The 21,767-nt window shown below is 44.8% G+C and overlaps 1 protein-coding gene across 1 annotated transcript in view; it reads left to right on the top strand.

Annotated features, from left to right (window-relative positions):
• RAD9B (RAD9 checkpoint clamp component B) overlaps positions 1-21,767 on the top strand; it is a 636,801-nt gene that overhangs the window by 132,934 nt on the left and 482,100 nt on the right. Inside the window, exon 4 of the mRNA XM_086942453.1 lies at positions 11,919-12,033. Coding sequence (XP_086798579.1) covers positions 11,919-12,033 — 115 coding nt within the window. The remainder of the gene's footprint in view (positions 1-11,918; positions 12,034-21,767) is intronic.

The following is a 21,767-nucleotide window of genomic DNA, read 5'->3' on the forward strand; positions in this document are numbered from 1 at the left end:
ACCAAATAATTGGACTCAAAAACACACAGAAATGTTGAGATCATTACAGACAGACATGTTAACTAAAACAAAACTGCAAACACACGCAAACGAACGCAATCTGGTAATCCGAGTCATCCCAGGAAGATGCAGATTCACATACCTGACCTCTAATGAGGGAGAAACGGTACCTATAGCTTACAAATCACATTTGTACACACAAGCTGAAATGAAATTCAGTTCTACAGAAAAAATTCTGACAGCGGTTCAAACTGCTGTAGCAAAAGAAAGAGCCCTCGCACAAGGTAAACATATAATAATGGTTACACCTGTACCTGCTTTAGAAGCAGTAACAAGAGCAAGTATCCCAAATGCTAAGGCACTACATCCAAGATGGATACAGTGGGTTAATTCTCTTGCTGCACCAGAAGTAGTATACAAATTTGATCCTAATTTAAAAACACAAGAATTTCTCCAATATGAATATGAATGTCCTCTGCCGACCAAAATCCTGCCTCTAGAACATTTTGGCTGTATAATATATACAGACGGAGCAGCACAACCCGCAGTTAGGGGTAAACAAGCATATAGTGCTGCGTGCACGATTGTTAAAGGTCGTTGGCACGAAGGAAAATTTAGACCACTGGTCACTAAAACTCAATCTCTAGTAGATTGTACAGTTCAGCGAGCTGAACTACTGGCTTTTGAGATGGCGCTTGAAAATACCGATCGCAAATTCCCCACACTAATAGTGTGCCATTCGTATTACTTCGTTCAGTCTTACAATGAATACTTGCAGAACTGGGTTCAAAATGGTTTCAAAGATGCAAAAGGTGGCACAATCAAGCATTAAACGCTTTGGGAACAAGTAGTTCTTTTACAGAAAGAACTACAAAATACTCACATGATACATACACTGAGTCATCAACGTGATGGCGTTCACTTTGAGGGGAATTAATTGGCTGATGAAGCAGCGAAGGCAGCTGTGCAAACGGCTTCCGTAGCAGCAATCACCCGGTCAAAAACAAAAATAGACAGCGATATAATGCTAGCTGTCAGTGCTTCAGTAAAAGATGATAAAAAGATACTCCCGAAAGGCTTTCCAGTAAAGTACTCGTACATAACTGATGTGAATAATGTTCCTTTTGCTCGAATCCCTGGAGTGGGGGATAGGGCAATTCCAAACATGGCACACAGGTTAGGACTAATTTTAGCGGAACACGAAGGGCTCGCTTCTGCACACGCTGGTGTTTCCGCCAGAGTATCATTATTAAAACAGAGATACTGGTGGCCGCGCATGAGAAAACAAACTAGGAATTATGTTCTAGAATGTGAAATATGCCAAAGAATGAAAGTATCAACAGTAAAACGACCAGCACAGACGCCCCTTCTAATCTAGGATAAACCATTAGCATGTGTTTACCTGGACCACTGTGGTCCCTTGCAAGGGGATGGCAACTATAAATATATCATGATCGCAGTGGATTCCTGCACAAGATTCATTTGGATGTGGCCCCTGCGCTCGGCTGACGCCAGAACTTTTATAAAAGATTTGCGAGTCTGTATCGGCACATACGCAATTGGCATGCTACATTCTGATCAGGGTCCTGCGTTTAGCTCTCGAGCTTAGAAAGAGGCCATGAGCAGCATGGGCATTGCATTGCGGTACTCTTCTCCCTTCCATCCTGAGGGAAATGCGGTTGTGGAAAGAAAAAACCGTGACATAAAGCAATCTATAACAGCGAGGGTATTAGGTTCGGGTGATGGGTGGGTCAAACATCTAACATGTGTCCAACGTAGTCTTAACAATCTGCCAAGAAATTCTCTAAAGGGTTTCACCCCATACGAACTATTGTTCGGCACTAGAATGAAAATCCAGGCTTTAGATTGTCATACTTCAGTGGTAGAAGAAAAAAACTTTGATATCAAAGATCGTTTGGCTGTTTTACAGGACTTGAATGAAGCAAGAAAAAGTCTAAGTAACATAAAGTCTAGGCCAACAACCACTGAAGAACCACCTGTCCCAGCAAGACCTGTCTGGATTCCAAAGATTGGGGATCTGGTCAGAGAAAAGATCGCGGTGAAGAAGGAATTTGGGCCTTCTTACAGAAAAGCAGTACCTGTCTTAGCTGTCAGCGGAACAAGATCAGAAATACTACCGCCACTTGCTGGTAAAAAGGAAAACAGAGTTGTTTCCATTGACCTGGTGAAACCACAATCATGTGGCCGATAATAAGTAGTAGGCCCAGTGGACTCCCAAGAAATAGCAGAAGACCAAATCTTGCTACAATACAAGAGGTTCAAACTGAAAGACTAATCACTTTCGATAAACCATCAGTGAATAAAAAAGAACTATGCAACAAAGCCATGGAACTTGTGCCTCTTCAAACCCAAATTGCAACAGTTCAAGAAACGCCAGTCTACAATGATGTAGCCTCGGACTATACAAATGTAACAAAAGAGAATGCAAAGATCAATGGAAATCCGGAAACAATCCCACCAATTGACAGAACTGCATCTGGCTACTTTATCAACTTTGATGACTTTTCCGATGATCCGAGTGAACATGGAGACAAGCCAGCAACAAAAAATTTCAAAATGAAAACTAAAGAACTATTTCATCAACTCAAAGAAACAGATCTGATTTCCCCTTGGATTGAACTATGGATTGTGTTAGGTGTATTTATCCTTCTACTTTGGCTAATCCTAGTTTTAATTTTGGGTGAATTTATTGATGGAAAATACAGTACAATGGACACAGCAAGTCAGAACATCAACTTGGTCCTGAAACCACACAGATCATCTCACATAGTGAAAAGAGAACTATCATCAGTGAATATCACAGCAAAGCCTATACCTGGTGGTATAGCATGGGACAGAACTGACTATGAAATCTATGGCCCGGTAAAGCTCTTGAAGTATCTACACCAATTCAAGATTTCATTAAGTGACTTTGTGACACCAAGTTCTTTCTCTGATGATTGGGACTTTGAAAACATTAATAATATGATGTCAGATTTAGAAATGTCAGCAAAATTTTCCCTTGTGTAATCTTTAACCCACACCCACTGGATGTCACCTTCATTTGTTGCTGTAAATTCTTCCTTGATGAAATTTCCTTATAAATAATTCTCTATTCCCCCCTTTTTTCTTTAGGCTATTGTGTCAAATACTGTTTAGGCATAATTCTTGTCCTGATGATGATTCCATGAATTATGTTAAAGGGATCGAAACGCCGTCGACTTGTTGAAACACCATATATTTAAATGTATACCAAATGTGATATGCGTATAATGGTGTAATTGAATTTCTGTCATTCTTTCATTTTCAGAAATCGTTCACTCTTTGCCTAAAAACTCTTTTCTCTGTCTCTCTACTACCCTATCGCTTTGCCAATTTGTAAGCGTGAGGGCACAGGCTTGTGTCTCACTCTTTTGAATGTAAGGTATTGTTTTGATTGCTTTATTAGACAGTAAAGATTTATGATCCCTCTCCGGCTGGACAAATCACCTTACTTAATATAGGTCCACTGTGTCTATATTTATTTTTCCTTGGACTCATTTGTGAATGGGACCAATGTTGTTTGAGAAATAGGTTCCTGAGGTCCTATGCTGACTCGTTTGGGCGCCCTTGTTGTTTCTGATAAGCAAAATTTACAGAACATGATTATTTACAGGGCTCATCGAATTATGAAGAGATGTACTGTTATAACCACTATGGTCATCATTATCTGCATAAATTGCGAATCCTAGAAATGTTTTTACTTATAATCAATGGGAACATTGTCCAACTCCGCCAATAGGCAGTTCGAAAACGTTTTATGAAAAATTCCTATACTTTTCAGGGTTTAATCACACTGATCCAAAAATGTTTTATTTCAAGATGGTAAATAAGACAGGAATGAAAAACATGCTGACAAATACTAAATTGATTTATTCAGAAAAATTTTATGACAAAATGTCAACATTTGGTTTTGAGTTTTGGAAAAACAACATTGAAACAAAAACAATCTGGGGTACACAAGAATGGCAGGTACAAGGTCTAGAAGCATTATTCAGAGCCTACATGATCCCAGAACAAATAATGTTCCTGAATGACACAGTTCAGCAAACAACCTGTCTTGGCTTAGCTAAGATAAAAGATTTAAATAACCCGTCTATACCAAAACCTGTGCCTGATAGAAACACCACTACAGATGAGGGGTTAGACGTGTCCTATATTTTAAAACAAAGCAGAACAAATCCTGATTGGAAAAATGGTTGATCTGGCCCATAGACACAAATAACTGTCAAAATAGATTCCAGAACAAAATACAGGGGTTCAAACAGAACAGGCCAGACCCTAGATACTCCCAGAGACAACATCCAGGGATAGTAACAACATATAGTGTAGGAAAACTATGCCTTGACTGGCTACAGAAATCGACACTTCCCGAAATAAAGCAACACTTAACTTTACTTAAAGAAGGTGCTGACTTGCGGGAATTCATAATGGGACCTCGCAAACAGCGTCAAAAATGTTTCATATACGCCGGTATATACGCAGCTTACAATGAAGCTTGGAAATTGAAACAAATTGAAACTGTAGAAAAAATACGGGAAATTGACCGTATCAATTTGGAGAAATCATTTTCTGTAGTGGACAATGGGTTAACGACTCTGTCCTCCAGAATCTATTCACTGGACAGCATCATATCATCTGCTATTGATATAATAGAGCAGGGCATGCTAATGTTACAACATGGCCAGTCCCAATTACGTTCTATTCTACAGCTAGGTTGGACGTTACAAAACCTGCGTTCAGGCTATGTGCCATGGCGTTTAATCAACACAACGTTGTTGTTTTCTATCTTTAACCTTACTGATAAACAAATCAGTTTGGCACAGAAAGGAGCAGACTATACCATACTAAGCATTGAAAAACTTGAGAGATTACCATTGACAATGTCAGAAAGACCTGTCATTGAATGGCTAATACATGGGACCATTACAATCCCGATAACAACTTTTCAGTTTCAATGCTGCCAAAAATATATACCAGCAGGCCTGTATGAAAGGTTGGGTAAAGGATACATCAAATCGACCTGGAATTTACCTTATACACACAAATGTTACAGTGAAGGGAAAAAAGAGGTATTTCTTAGTGGTAATGATTGTAAAAAATCACTAAGCAGTACACTCCTGTGTCAAGGTATTAACTTGCATGGGGCCTGTGAAGGTTCTTCGAACAACCTTTCATGTCATCTTCAGGGCACCCCTACTACACATATAGAGCCATTTTTCAGACAGCTTTCCAACGGTAGCTACGTTTTAATAAGTGATCACAGCTGCTGTGGCATGGTGCCAGGAAAAGCCTATCTCGTAACTGTGACGGCCAGGGTCATTTGCTGTTTGCAAGTATTGTATCCAAACAGCAATCCAGACATGGAGGCGGTAATATGGCCTTATGTGAATATCTCTTCTATTCGAATTGATACTTTAAGCAGAATGAAGTCTATTCTTTTACAGACAACTGTGCCTTTAACCTCGTCCAAAGAAACAGATGACCTTATTAGATCTATTCAAGCTATGTATTTTCAACCTAGAGCCAGGCTTCAGATTATGGGGAAAGAATCAAAGGTAATAGAGGTGTCTAGGGGGACAAGGCAGGGGTGTCCCTGTTCTCCGATCCTTTTTGCCTTATATATTAATCCTCTAATCATGAAATTACTTCATAATAGCGATATCAAACCCATCTGTATGTATGTATGTATGTATGTATACTTGTAAAGCACACTGTTACCTCGTTACGTGGTGTCCTGGCGCTGTATACCGCTGGGGAACCCGTCCTGGCTTTCCCTGTGAGAGGGCACCCCCAAGGTGAAGCCAGGCATCCCCGGCGCTGCTAGGGCCGTTGTGGAGATTAAGAAAGCTATTGCCCAGAGTTGCAGAGTGGGACCCATGGTTAGCGTAGGCACATAGGCGAGAATTATCGAGTCCGCGGACATTGACCCAAGACCCTGCTGCGTCGGGAATTGAACCTGGTCCCGGGCCGACCTCTGCTTCAGGGTCTGCCGCTTCTAACCAGTGAGCCACACTTCTCCATGGTATAGGTAATTTTGATACGAAGGTTCTAGCCTATGCCGATGATGTGGCAATTGTAACACCTGATCCCAAGGAGGCAATTGAACAAATTGAAGCAATAACTCAACAATTCGGCTCATTTTCAGGTTATTCACTTAATAAATCCAAGACAATTATTATTGGTACTGAGAATACAAACTACAATGATCCTAGAAGAGTAGAAAAGGCCATATATTTAGGGATATGCTTAACACCGAAAGTTGAATTGATCACTAATTTGAATTTTAATCCTCTAATTAAAATTATAGGAAAAGATCTCAAGAGAGTAGACAGTCTACACTTATCGATTATTGGCAGGGGTAATTTTGTAAAAATGAATATTTTTCCAAAACTTTTGTATTTATTTTGAGCAATACCATTAGCAGTGGAGGACAGCACTCTCAAAGCGATAGAATCACTAATTTCATCTTTTATGTGGCAATATGGGAAAATTAGAAGGTCTCTTAAATATTTATCATTACCACAGCATAGAGGAGGCTTAGCCATTCCTAATATTTTGCTATATCAATGGGCGGTTTTTCTCCAACAAATGGCTCCCATGCTTCATACAAAAATGCTAGATTCCATAACACCAGCAGTTCCCTCCATATATGAATTACTACTTGGGAATAAACATCATGGTCTTCTATTAAAACAAATAGAACCAAGTTATTTCAAAAAAATGAAATTTAAAATAATTATGAATTCTTGGAAAGTTTGGGTAAAGATCTCGAAATTTTTATCAATCCCAAGACATAATAGATATACTCCTCTTTGGGACTCCTTTCTTCTTCCCCCGTTGGTAAATGATGATATGGCCAAGAAATGGAACAGAGCTGATATAAGCACAATATGGGATCTATGCGAGAATTCTACAGACCTTCAATTTTCTTATATTCAGGAGAAATATAATATTCCCAATAATCACCAATTTAAATTTTATCAGATTAAAGCGATCCTGAAAGCAAAAATTCCGGAGATATCATTTGATACAATACCTATTTTGAATATATTGACTATTAAAACAGTAAGAATAGGGATAATATATGATTTACTCTTAGAAAAAATAAAAGATGATATAGAACATACGGAATCATCATGGGCATCTAGACTAAACGATCCAAATGTTGATATTGACTATAGTTTGCTATTGACATCTAAGATAATTATGTCTTCAAACTTAAAAGCTCAGACTTATAAAACGATTTTCAATTTATATTTTACTCCAGCAAAATTGTTTAAATGGGGTAAAAGATCTGATGATCCCTGTCCAAGATGCGCGCATGGCCCCGCTGATTTAATTCATATGTTTTATGGCTGCCGGGTGTTAATTCGACTCAAAAATGATTTGATTAAATTTTGGGAAGAATTATTTGGACAACAGCTCCCGGTGTCAGCTATGCTATTCATGTTGGGCTCCGATAATACATTGGGATTGAATAAAGTTCAAGAATCATGTTTATGTATTGGTGTAACTGTATATAAAATTTTATTAGCAGCTAGTTGGAAGGATGCAAATCCCCCAACCTACCAAATGTGGCTGGCAAGATTTTTGGCTATTTATAATCAAGAAACAGCAATATATGCAGCTAAAGGAATGCGGTCTCGAATGCGGGGTCAGAAAAATTGGGAACCGGTTGAAAGATGGATGCATGGGGATGTGTGATAACAGCCTTCTGAAGAGTTTCTTTTCTTTTTTTTCTTTTTTTATTTATTCCTTTACGCTTTCTGTTCTCTATAAACATTGAAACACTTATATGGATGATTATGTTATAATATATTCATGACTGTGAATTTATATGTGATGCTGTTTAATGAATACATTTAAAAAAAAAAAAAAGAAACATATGACCTGCAAGTTGTAAGGACAGCGGCAGAGATACATACCCTATTATCAACAAATTTCCCGGTGCATTTCGTAGAAATGTTAAGTCAAATCTTAAACATGTCAGATACCAGTGGCATCGCACATGTATTTAAGACAATTGTTTCGGGACTGCTAACACCCTTCGAAGCAGTTCTTGGCATCTTCCCGAATTTTGTGCATTCGCTCTTCGGTGGCCTGCCTCTTATTTTGGGACTCGTAGCAGGAATTTTATTTTTGTTCCTTCTGCTCTGATATGGCAAGCCAAAACACAGACAAACCTCTAGCAACAATGGAAGAAACGATCCTAGCAATACGATGTCGAGACCGTATCACTAAGGTCCTCGGAATGGCCCGGCTAAGAGATCTGAATACTACCTGGTTTCTTTCATTCAGACCAATTTGGCAAAATTGCATCTTACCTGTGCTTCGATGTCTGCTATGCGGAGAAGAATGCGTAATGGACGTTTGTCTTACACTGCCATCAGCAGTACCAATGGATATCGACGCTTTTCTTTCTCCAGTAACGACTCATGCAACGTGTTGTCCCCAGCGGCTACCTATTCTGATGACGGGATTCGTTGAGACTTCACCATTACGATTAAGTGGCGGTGAGGTACGAGATGAAAGCGGCACCACACAGGTACAACCTTCTGTGAACATTGCTGATCCTGACATCGATGATGGCAATGCATCGCACATTTGCACTATTTCCACCTTTTCGGAGTTGGCCCAACTTTCACCTACTGTTGTAGACAAATTTTTTACCGGCCTATCAGAAGTAATGTTCTCCCCTAACAACGAGAATAATATTTGAAAAAAAAACGAGCTCACAGCGTTCCCTGAACTCTGAATTTGGCCTTCAGTTTTGATAAACAGAACTCCAAAAAGACAGTGACACTATTTTTTTTCTCCTTTCCCGAGAACGAAAATATTTTCCCATAAATTTCCAAAATATTTACCTTTTTTTTTGGCACATGGTACTCTGCTTAAAGTAGAACAATTCTTAGAGAACAGAAGTTCTATTTTTTGAAACTCTAGAGACAATATTATGAATCAGCCTCTAGCATATGTACAATCTTGTATAACTTTGTGATGAAATGGTCTCGACTTTTTTTCTGTATTCAGAGCCATTTCATAAATGTAATTTTCGCAATTCATTCAGCCAATATTCATATTTACATTTCCTGAATGAAAACTCTGCTTGAAAGCGTACAGTATAATACTCATTTTGTGTATTTATGCCATTTCAAATGCATTTCATTGTATTTTGGGGTGGGTTGGAAAACACATGCATACCTATATGTTTATATATTGCTTAGTATTTAGTAATGATGGACATTATACGTGGAGTGGGTGTTGTGAATGTATCTAGAACCCTAATTAAATATTCCTGATTCATGCCCTTATGCAGTTATGATAAATCATGTCCTAATGAAGGCATACAAATCTTACCCATATTCAGCCATAGCCCACGCAGCCCAACTACGGCAAGGCTACTTCCTTAGAATCCTAGAGAGCACAACGAGTTCTTTCGACACACCAAACCTTCAGCAACCTGGGAATTCCCCATGTCTTTGTTTTGATTTGTCATTGAACTCCTGCGAGCACTAAAGGAACAGTCAGTTCTTAGTGACATCTTTTATTGACGTCTTATGTCCAACCTTACGTCAAACACAGGACCTTCCAGATATAAATATACCAACACTTGCCTTAAGCAACACACGGTGGTGTGGAGCAGAGCGGCTATCTACTTATCCGAAGCCCAGCTGATGCAAGAGCCGAAGGAAGCCGCCACTCCCCTTTGACACACTGGAGAAGCTGCCTCTTCTCACTCCGAGAAATCCAGCTCCGGTGTTTTCCAGTCACCCTTGCGGGTTACTGGGAGATCGAGTCCTGAGAAACGAGATACAAGACCTCCTTCATTCTATAACCAATGTACGGAGCTGATTCAAACCTTAGAGAGAATTCTTGATTCAGATTCTTGGCAAAAACCCAACTTAACTTGAAACTGCAACTTACTTACTCCTTCCCACGTATTAGGTTTAGGTCAGGTACACCGGGGTAGGTGTATCTTAGAAGCACCAGTTGAGTTCGTTAGTCAATGTTTTTATGTATGTAAATATTTTATCCGTTTTAAAGTATCATATGGCTAAGAAAACATATCAATGCTTTTACAGTATTATTTTATAATACTCCTTTTACTGTACGCACTTTACTTCATAATAAGTATTGCAATTGTGGCAATTCATTTCTCTTGCATGAGAAAGAAGACTGCTCAATAAAATAACACGTTTTATTGAAAACGCCCGTCTTTCTATTTCTCTGCACTCTGGTGGAACTAAGCATGCATGATTGACTGAGTTAAATAGCTGTCTATTGTTTTCACACGACTCTGGAGATACACTCCTTATTCTGGGGGAGCAAAGTTGTTATGTTATATGGTTGTCAGAAGCTAATCCCTTTTTGTCTAAATCAGGGAAGTTAACCCCTCCCTATTCATTCGAGAAAGTTTCTAGTGACCTCTGAGCTAGCTGGCAAAAACTAATTAAGTCTAACATAGTCAGTAGAGACCTAGATGACCTCAGTCCTACGTCTACACTGCTGTTTATGTTATTCCAATGTGCAGAGCCTATTGGGAATATAGGAACTACACTACAATCCGACCTGCTCCTTAGTCTATGTGAACGCTGGCAGGTTGGCATCGGGAACCTAGAGGAAGAGGACTAGAAGCAGGCGCTTGTGTCACCTCGTGAAGTGGCAATATCATCAAGATTGCGACTCGTCAAATTAAAAATACTCAATAGATCATACATTACATTCGTCTGAGCTCCTTCTCACCTCCCAACCAGCGCCAGGATGCTCCTTTCGGAGTGGCAGTTAGCGCTTTATAAATACCTCATTTCATTTCACTACACTGGTTAAAATGGGCAGGATCCAAGAGGCAGGGTGCAGAAGGCTAAGTGGGGGTATTGGCACTCTCTTCCATATTCTCTGGGAGTGCCGTTGATTACATTATACTGGGAAGCAATAATTGCATGCATGAAAGATGCAAGTGGTGGTTATTCGATTGTCCCCTGAACTGTGTCTGCTGAATGTATGGGAGGCAACCAACATAAATCAGGCTGAACAGCTCTGGACTACTATGGGCCTCATGAACGCAAAACGTAATATTGTTCGGAGGTGGGGAGCAGCGGAATCACCAAACTTAATTGAATGGGAGAGGGACATGGACTGGTGCATGATTGCTGAAGTGGAGGTTTATAAGAATAGAGGATGCCCCCAGAAGTGGGACCGGGTTTGGGGAAAGTGGAATACGTGCAGAGGTAACATTTGCAATCCCCTTCCCCCCGGGGTACTACTACAGGTAGATCGGGTAACTGTGTGGAGGTCCTGGATGAAGACAGGTGAGGTGGTCTTAATGTCTGATTTCACAAAATGTTGTAAAATGCTATAATTGATTGTCATGTTCACGCTGGCTGGTCAAGCACTGTTGTGGTATTGTTTTCTTTGTGTGATCAATAAAAATAATTTTTAAAAAATGAAATGAAGGGGGCACTCTTTTACCACCTTTGCAAGCATCAGTATGTGTACCGTGTCATCACAAAGCCATTTGCTATATGCAAAGTAATTGCTGTACATTGAGATTTGGGATTTTCCATTCACAAAGTCTTGGCTTTTAGCGCAGTGCATGCATTTCAGAATCCAAAAACTTTTGTACATCTTGCTCATGTAGGCTGACTCTTACATTTGGAGCACATTTCTTTGAGAATTCATAGAGAATTCTAGGTGTGCAAAGCTAACAGAGTAGTTCTGTGACGTTCACGTCACTCAGTCCCGCTTAAAGGTATGTTTGGATTTGTAAATGTAGCAAGTGTACATTGACCCATGCGAAAAGGTGATGTCTAAGTGATCACAATATAGAAAAAAACTGAAAATGTACTACCATTATAACAGTGAACCTTTTCTTGCAGTCAGTTATGCCTGTGTTTAGATGTCTCAACACACTTGAAAGGAATGTGGAAAAGTGCAACATATCCATAAATTTTAACGACTGTCATGTGGTTTTTCAACTCTTCTGCAAACATGGTAAGTCGCAAGCAATTTCCAATTGATTGTTAGCAAATTGCAATTCAGTAATTCGCCCGGATGTATTTATCTCGTTTCAGGCTGTTAGTGAAACTTCTGTTCAAAACTGCTGTTTCAAATGCATTGCTAAAAGAAAATAGTAGTTTTTTTTTTTTTTTTTAATCTTTTTATTGAAAAAACATGCTCCAGAAAATCGCACAGTGGTCAGCAGCAGTAGGATAATGATACATAAGAGACACCACAACTTTCGTTTACATGTCAACAGTATGGCCTGCATAGAAAGATCATGCCTCCCAACGCTAACAATAATACCTCTGGGTTCTATGCCGGTGAGACTTTCACTAAATGGATATCCTGGCAAGCAGATTTACAACACCCCACTCATACCCGTCCTCCTCCCCCGCACAGCCCAACAATTCCCCCTCCTCCTCAATTAAGGAACACGTATCGGGGCACATTTCAACTTCTAATCCAACTCAGACATTGCGTGTGTGTCCACTGACTCCCACACTTTCTCCCATTTCTTGGGGCACCCTCTACTCTTATAAATGACTCTCTCGGCCCTTTGGCACCAATCAAGTTCCCATTCCCATTCCTCCATTGTGGGCACAACCTCACTCCCCCAGAGCCTAGCTATATTTCATTTTGCAACCATGCTTGCTAGCGCCAAACAAATCTTATCACCTTTCGGCCACGTGATATCACTCGTAACCCCCAGGACATGCCATCTAGCATCTAGCGGGCCCTAATCTTGGTGCAATCCCACAATATGTGGAAAAACGATCCCTCTTTCCCACACCCCCTCAAGCAAAATTTCGAATCAGCGTAACCTATCCGATATTGTGTCGTGCGCGGGGTGTAAGAGCGATGTAAAATGCGAAGTTGGATTAGTCTGAACCTAGCTCGAATTGCCACCTCCCGTGAGCCTTGCAGTGTCTCCCTCCAGTCATCGTCTTCCAAAAGCCCTATGTCTGCTTCCCATTTCTCCATGAGAGGACCCAAGGGATCAGTCAGATTATTAACAAGGTTTTTGTATGTGAGGGAGATTGCTTATCTATCATTGGGCCCATCAACAACCTGTCCTCCAGTGGGGTATAGTCCGGCAATTGTTCCCCCGTCTTCAAATGTTCATAGATGGCATGTCGAAGTTGTTGATAGTGTAGGAACTCTCCGTTCCTCATCTGAAATTCCGCCTGTAGGGATGTGAATTCCACCATGTCTCCTCTCTTCCAAAGGTCCCCCAGTCTATCTATACCTATAAGGATCCATGCGCGAAGGTCTTGCCACTTGGCCACCGCCGGAAGAAAGTTCCCGGCCCACAAGGGGGTCTGGGCTGTGAGCTTCTCCCCCCATCCCAACAATTTCGTCACTCTTTTCCACACCCCCACCACTGCAGTCGTTTGAGGAGGGAGAGTCCTGCTGCATCTGCCTCTATTGTAGAGTGATACAAAAGGGGATGATGGACGGAGCGTTTGAGCAAATCAAACACTCACCCCCAGTCAACTGATCTTAGTTTAATCCATCACCATTCTTTAGCTCACTCAGCCACCCCAGTTCAGACATGGCCATATGCAAATCAGTCTGACCCTGTGCCTCATGGGAACAGTCCAGCCCGAACTGCCAAGCCATGTCTTCCCTGGACCAGAAACAAGCATCCTGGGACCGGTTTCAGATTCATAATCCTCATCAGCCCGGCTATCTTGAATCCAGTGGCCAAGTGAGCAAGGGACTCACGTCTGAGCATACCCTGCCAATTTAGGGCGAACAAAGCGATACAAAAGGGGATGATGGACAGAGCGTTTGTGCAAATCAAACACTCAACCCCAGTCAACTGATCTGGGTTTAATCCATCACCATTCTTTAGCTCACTCAGCCACCCCCGTTCAAACATGGCCATATGCAAATCAGTCTGACCCTGTGCCTCATGGGAACAGTCCAGCCCGAACTGCCAAGCCATGTCTTCCTGGGACCGGAAAAAAGCATCCTGGGACCGGTATCGGATTCATAATCCTCATCAGCCAGGCTACCTTGAATCCAGTGGCCAAATGAGCAAGGGACTCATGTCTGAGCATACCCTGCCAACTTAGGGCAAACAAAGCAATACAAAAGGGGATGATGGACGGAGCGTTTGAGCAAATCAAACACTCACCCCCAGTCAACTGATCTGGGTTTAATCTATCACCATTCTTTGGCTCACTCAGCCACCCCAGTTCAGACATGGCCATATGCAAATCAGTCTGACCCTGTGCCTCATGGGAACAGTCCAGCCCGAACTGCCAAGCCATGTCTTCCCTGGACCGGAGACAAGCATCCTGGGACCGGTTTCGGATTCATTATAATGTAGAGGGCAGCTAGGTAGGTCTCATCCCCGAAGACCATGCGGTCCACCCGGTACGCCAGCTCCTCCACAGGAGCGAACACCCACTCATTAACATTGACTAGCTGGGTCGCCCAATCATACAAACGAACATCCGGGACTGCGAGCCCGCCCTCATATACCCCTCTCTGTAGCTTCCTGAGAGCTTTCCTCGGACAACCCCCACTCCATAACAAAGAGAGCTGCTCCGATTCAACCGCTCGAAAGAACTGCTCCGGTATCACGAATGGCGCGGTTTGCAGTGCATAGAGTAGACGGGGGAGGGCCATCATCTTAAATAAGACCGCACGGCCCATTAGGGAAAGCGGAAGGTCTTCCACTGCACGAAATCGCCACGCAGTTGCTCCAACTGAGCCTTTATGTTTAGACACATATACTCTGTCTCTGTCTTTGTTATCCAGATCCCCAGGTACCTAAAGGTCTCCTTCCATACAATTCCTCCACACTCATTCTCCAAGCTCGGCGTTGGACCTGCCAACACATGGCCCAGGGACTTATCCCAGTTGATTCGATAACCTGAGAAGGTACCAAACCTACGGAGAATCTCCAACAATCTCTGGTTGGAGACATCTGGTCGTTGGACATACAGTAGAATGTCATCAGCATATAATGAAATACACTCCTCCCAGCCTCCCCCCAGATTTATACCCCACACTAGTGGGTCCGTTCGTACCTATGTTGCCACTGGCTCCAGGGCCAATGGGAAGAGGGCTGGAGAGAGTGGGCAGCCCTGCCTCGTGCCTCGTTCTAGTTGAAACTCCCTGGACAAGGCACCGTTAACTCTGAACCTCGCCAGTGGTTTGGTGTAGAGCAGTCTTACCCACGCTCTAAATTTGTCTCCAAACCCCATCCTGGCCAAGACCGCGTTGATGTAATGCCTTTCTATGCTATCGAAGGCCATATGGGCGTCTTGCGATAGTAGGGCCGCCGGTTCGTTCGGTCGGGCCGATGTCATCTGTATCATCCCATGCTGACGTCGCAAATTGAGCCGCTTGCTTCTGTGTGGCATAAAGCCCGATTGGTCCGGGTGGATCAAGGATTGTACCACCGCCCCCAGCCTGGTGGCTAGAATCTTGCCCAGGACTTTAGTTTCGAAATTGAGGAGTGATATGGGCCTGTAAGAGCTGTTATGTTATGTTATGTTATGTTATGTTATGTTATGTTATGGTGCTTTTGTATAGCGCACGGCTACTCGGATAGAGTGTCCCGGCGCTTTCCACCCGCAACTCAGAGTAAAAATAACACAACACAGCAAGAATAGAAGAGCTGCACAAGTCATGTGGCTTACTGGGTTTGTGGATCACCACAATCGTAGCTGATCTGATATCCTTTGTCAGCCGGCCCTCCTGCTGGGTTTCATTATACATGCGCAGCATATGAGGCGCGATCCTGCTAGAAACACATCTAAACGCCTCCGCAGGGAACCCGTTGGGTCCCGGCGCCTTCCCCGCCTGTAAGTCACCCATGGCATGTTCTATTTCTGCCACCGTGATGTCGGAGTCTAGGATTTCCCTGTCTGCTGGCTCCAATGTGGGCATCTGCAAGGGGGCCTGAAAATCCTCACATTCCCGTTCTGTCCGCTGAGTGTGGGACCGGTAGACCGTTTCGTAATAGCAAGCAAACTCTTCCGCTATGCCCACACTTGTGGTTTGTATCCTCCCGGTTTGTGTTCGAATCCCAGGTATCCATTTTCGCTCCCTGTCCCTCCTCTCCAGCCACGCTATCATTTTGTTGGCCTTGTCCCCTAGATCATACACCCTTCGCTGGGTAGCTAGTGCTTGCGCTCTCGCCTGGTCAGCCATCACGTCATTTCTTTCTTTCTCTAGGAGTCGTAATTTATGTCGCCTATCCTGCTGTTGCTCTTGCGTTTCCTCCCTTTCCTTCTCTAATTCCTGATATTCCAATTCCAGTCTGTCGATCTGCGCACTTTTCTCCTTCCTCTGTTTGCCCGCCTCCGCTTGCACGAAATCCCTGACTACAGTCTTGTAGGCCTCCCAGACTATGCTGTGCGACTGAACCGAGCCGACGTTGTCCGTAAAGTATTGGTCCACCCGCTCGGGGAACTGTGCCTGAAACTCCTGGTCTCTGAACAAGAAAGTATCCAGTCTAGGGGGAGCGCTCCAATCCCTCCCAGGGCCCTGTAACTGCACCTCCACTGGGGAATGGTCCGAGATGCCTCTAGCCTTATGGCACCACCCGTGGAAGGAGTTCATGCCCCCTACCGGTGTGAATAAATAATCCAGCCTGGATCCCGACCCATGCGCTGCAGATATATGTGTATACTGTCGAGTGTGGAGGTTGTGTGCCCTCCAGAGGTCTATCAAACCCATTGCCTGTACAAAATCTCTGAGGTGGCTCACCCTCCCTCTGGGTGATGGACCCGGTGACCTATCGATGTCCTCTACCATAACATCGTTCATGTCCCCCCCCCCCCTAGGAGCAGGATACCAGTCGGCATGTCTAGAAGCAGTTTCCCAATGTCCGGAAGGTTGGTGCCATGTAACCTCAGAGGAACATAGAGTAAACAAATGTTTAGGGTCAGACCCTCCCATTGTCCCGTGATAGCTGCGTACCGCCCCAGGGGACAAACCCAATGTTGTCCAACCAGCAGTGGAAGGGAATTTTTAATTAGGATTCCAGCACCCCTCGATCCTGTGGTAAAGCCGGCATGCGCCCTTAGTGTGTAACCAAATCTATTTAGGGCCTTGTAATGATTCCCTATCAGATGTGTTTCTTAAAGTAAGACTATGTTATGGCCGTGTCTATGCAGATATTGCAAAACCATGGTGCGTTTAATCTTGTTCCGCAAGCCATTAACGTTCCAGGATAGCACAGTGACTCTCTGTGCCCTTGACTTATGCATCATAAATATAAATCAGTACAAACTGCACTGGGAGTACCCACACTACTCCACTCCCCACCACCCGTGCCCCTGGAGCTAAAGGAAATTTGTCGTAACTCAACATGAATGCCACTAATAAACGTGCAACCTCCCCCCCGCAACCCCTGGATTCTACCCTGCTTCGCAGGCCAAACGGGCCCGACATACCCCAATAGGCAGAGCGCCTGTCGCCCAGTCAACGAAAAACTTAGGGGCAAATGTGGCAACCATATTGCCAGCCCGAGGGTACTACCCGGCCCCATCCCACGAGCTCAAGCCACCTCTTCATACCTGCGTGTTCAGATGCAAACGTAGTACAATATGTAGTTCCCACCAACACGAGCTCCCCCCACCCCCACAGCACTTTACCACATAGCCGCCAGGGGCATAGCACCCCCTTCTTCGTCCATGATCATGGCAAGTCCCCGCATGTCCACTGTGCAGCAGCTATCAGTCTCGTATAGGTGTCCATCAACCAGACGTGCTGACCAACTATACTGTCTTGTTAGGCCTCACCCGTCCGAATCACCCCGTGTCCAAATGACAAAATGCGTGTTCCATCTCTCTCCGGCGTTCGGGGACCGCCTTGCGCCCGAGGTTTGCCTCCCACTGAAACCAGCGACGATGCTGGGGACTGGGCCCCCGTGTTTCTCCATCCTCTCTCCCTCCGTGGGCCATTCGAGGGTTGCTCAGATTCTTCGATCCATGTCATGGCTTCCTCCGGGGAAGTAAAGAAGAAGGATTTGACACTGGCCAAGATCTTGAGGCGTGCTGGGAAGAACATCATGTAGTTGAGGCCAGTTGCTCGGAGCTCCTTTTTAACCCCGTCAAACGAAAAAGGAGCTCCGAGCTGGACCTTGAAAGTGAAATCAGGAAAGAACCGGATCACAGCATTATCGATCTGAAGGTCTCCATGTTGACGTGCCGCCTGCAAAATGGCGTCCCGATCTCTGAAGTTGAGGATCCGGGCGATGATAGTCCTCGGGGGGGGCCCCCGGGCAAGGCGGGGGGACCGGTGCTCGGTGCGCACGCTCGATGACAAAGAACTTGGAGAGTCGCTTGGGTTGAAGATGTTTTAGGATAAGATCCTCCAAGAATAAATCCACCCTTGGCCCTTCCATTTTCTCTGGTACGCTTACCACCCGTATATTGTTCCTTCGGGCCCTTCCTTCCTGTTCCTCCAGCCGTGCCGTTGTCAGCTTCTGCTGGTGGGTCAGATGCTGGACTTGCTGCTGCAGCTGTTTGAGGGTGCGCTGGAGCTCCCCAATGTCCGTGGCATTCTGAGTGGCTTTGTCCGACGTCTTATTGAGGTCCACTCGCTGCAGTGCCAACACGATGGCCACTTTGTCAATTTTGGACTCCAGCGTTGTGCCCAAAGTCTGTATGGCCTGCATGATAGCGGTCAAGGATGGCTCCGACCCCTCAGCTACCTTCCCGGTGAGGGTGTCACCCCCCCAGATCGTCAGGGCCATATACTTGTCTATGGTGTTGGCCTGGGTGGTGGTGGAGGTTTTGGATTGACTACATTTTTGGATATGGGCCCAGGGGTGTTAGCGGTGCCGCCTCGTTTTCCGGAGCCCTCGATCTCGCTTCCGCTAATCCTGCTCCGCGCTCCCGATGCCATCGTTCCTGGGCCTTGCCCCTGATCTGTAGCACCACACTGAGAGTTCTGCGTGGGCCGCCAACGCGCTGCGTGTCACTCACAAGGCCTTACAGCCCTATTGATCGCAGCCTTCCGCCCGTGGGCCCGAGCCCTCCCCCGTTCTAACTTCCACCAACCTCCGTTCCAGGACCCAAGCGGCTCCGGCAGGTCCCAGTACCAGGATGTATTCTCCTCAGCCGTACGGTATCTCCTCCAGGGTTATGACGGGCCCTCGGGGTGCTCACCACCTTCTCTCTTGCCGTCACCCCCGGTCAAGGTCCACCCAGGTGCCCTCATCCACTTGTGTGCTGGGCACTAGGGCCCTCCACCAGTGTCCCCGGGGGTGGGGGGACCTACCCAAGGATCAACCTCTCGCCTGCCCCCACCGTTCACCCACTGCAGACCGCCGTCTGTACCTTTAGGCTGTAGCACACTGCTCCCCGCTCCCGGGGGCCCAGCCGGGACCCACCGGTTCCTCGAGCCGATGTTCCTCCGCGCCGCACTCAGCGGGATCCCCCTCGATGTCAGGCGATGCACCAAGACCCCAGCGGGAGGTGGGGGGGGTCCCGTGACCCGGGGGTGGCTCCTTTCCCCGTTTCTGGCCGCCGTCCGTCTCTTCTGCACGTTGCCGACGCGCTCACCTCTGACCCGGCCCCGCTGACACGCAAGGCCGGGGCTGGTCTCGTGGAGTCGGACGGTTCTAGTCCCCTGCAAGGCCCTTTCCGCCGGGTCCCGCCGCTACAGTATTCGGGGGCGGAGGGAGACTGGAGTGGTCTCTACCGGCTCCAGAGCTCTTCCGACGTCGGGAACCACAAAGAAGAAGGAGAGGTAACAGGTTAAAGGCTGGATTTCTGGGGCCTTTTGTCGACCCTCGGACGAGCTGCAAGACTACGCGGCCATCTTAGCCACCGTCAGGCCACGCCCCAGTAGTTCTTGTTTTTTATGCTATAGTTTGTCAGCACCCCCAGTGGGTATAGCATTAAATATATATGTTCATGTCCATGACATTTTACAGATAAGTAGTGCATAAAGTAAAGTTCTTAGAAAATAATAAATGAATCATGGTTAGTATAGGTCTTAAGTTGTAACAGTGGGTAGGTAGTGGTCTTCCGAATTAATTTATTGTCATTAGCTATTTCCTTCATGTGGACAGAGTTATGCGTTCCAACAGACCACTTCCGAGTGCTAGTGAAGCGATGTGAGCGGAGACATAATTGATGATAGCTAGACCATATGGGTAGAGCATCTGTGCTCGGAATGGGGACACTGCCGACATAACCATGTACGGCTAAGGTGAAAGAAGGAGAGTTGGCAAATGATGAATGTGAATCTATTGGTACATTTGTGGATTCAGCAAGGACAGGTTTTTTACCCCTTCATGAGCTGCAAGGTATGTCATTCCCTACCGAATCCCCCTACCCTTTCAGAATTTCCTACCAAGATGATAGACTGCATTTCAGCTTCCTTGACAATATCTGAATGGTTTGCTGCATTTCTAGAATTTGATATTTCATAGATTCACATGCTTAGATAATTTCCCACAAACAGGCTGAGATTTCCTGGTACCATCACAATTAGCATTTGTATTAACATGTATGAATGATATACAGCTGCATTCTTTCGCAGCACAATAGCCTCAATGTAAACTATCCAGAATCAAGTTGGTGACGTTACTCTGCCCTGAATTCAAATCCCTTTGTTATGTCCACAAGTGTGTCCCTGCGAGGACACCATATGTGCCCCCTGTTATTGTCCCCTCTGTGACACCATCCTGCTCGCGCTCTCACCAGCTGGCTATGCCACCTGTCAAGTGACAGTTGACACAGACCGTTGACAGCTGATGACGCGATGAGCAGCGCTTCACCTTAGCTCCGACTGCGGAGCCCGTGCTGGTGAATATTGGAATAAAGAACTTGTTCAACCTTCCTGAAGTCTTCGTTATAGTTCAACAAAGTGGCGACGATCACCAGCACCGGATCCCAGCCACATTCTACATAAGAAACTCGCATTTCAAGAGATTAACAGCTGTGAAGGAAAATAAAACAATGAACCGACGGGATGATGTAAAACTAAGAAAAGAAAAAGTGTAGGAATCGTCAAGAAAAGGTTCGTGAAATGGAAAAATATGAACTTTTAAGAGCTGTTTCAGATAAAGACTGACTCAAATTTAAAAGATAATTTATAAATAATAAGAAAAAAATGGTGATAATGAATGTGGAAGGTTATTGCTCTTCTTAATAACGACGAGTTACAGTTAATAAGGAGCAATGGTAAACAAGCATTTACAATGCAATGGTTTCGCCTTTGGAAAAGTTAGAGCTATTGGCATTGTAAATGACAAAATTTGTATTTATGTGTTGTTTTTGAAAACAGATAAATAAATGCCATTGTCATTTACATTGCCATTAGCTTAATCTCTCGCAAATGGGAGACCTATTGTACCCTACGGACGAGCTCAGCAGACAGCAATTACTACCACACACACACACCCAGAGCCAGCCACACACACACACACAATCAGAGACACACACACACAGACACACACCCAGAGCCACACACAGACACACACACACACACCCAGAGCCACACACACACACACACACAGAGCCACACACACACACACACACACACAGAGCCACACACACACACACACACACACCCAGAGCCACACACACACACACTCAGAGCCACACACACACACACACACCCAGAGCCACACACACACACACCCAGAGCCACACCCCCCCCAGAGCCACACACACATACCCAGAGCTACACACACACACCCAGAGCCACACACACACACACCCAGAGCAACACACACACCCAGAGCC

This window comes from Lissotriton vulgaris, chromosome 11, assembly GCF_964263255.1.
Source record: "Lissotriton vulgaris chromosome 11, aLisVul1.2, whole genome shotgun sequence".
Lineage (NCBI taxonomy): Eukaryota > Metazoa > Chordata > Amphibia > Caudata > Salamandridae > Lissotriton > Lissotriton vulgaris.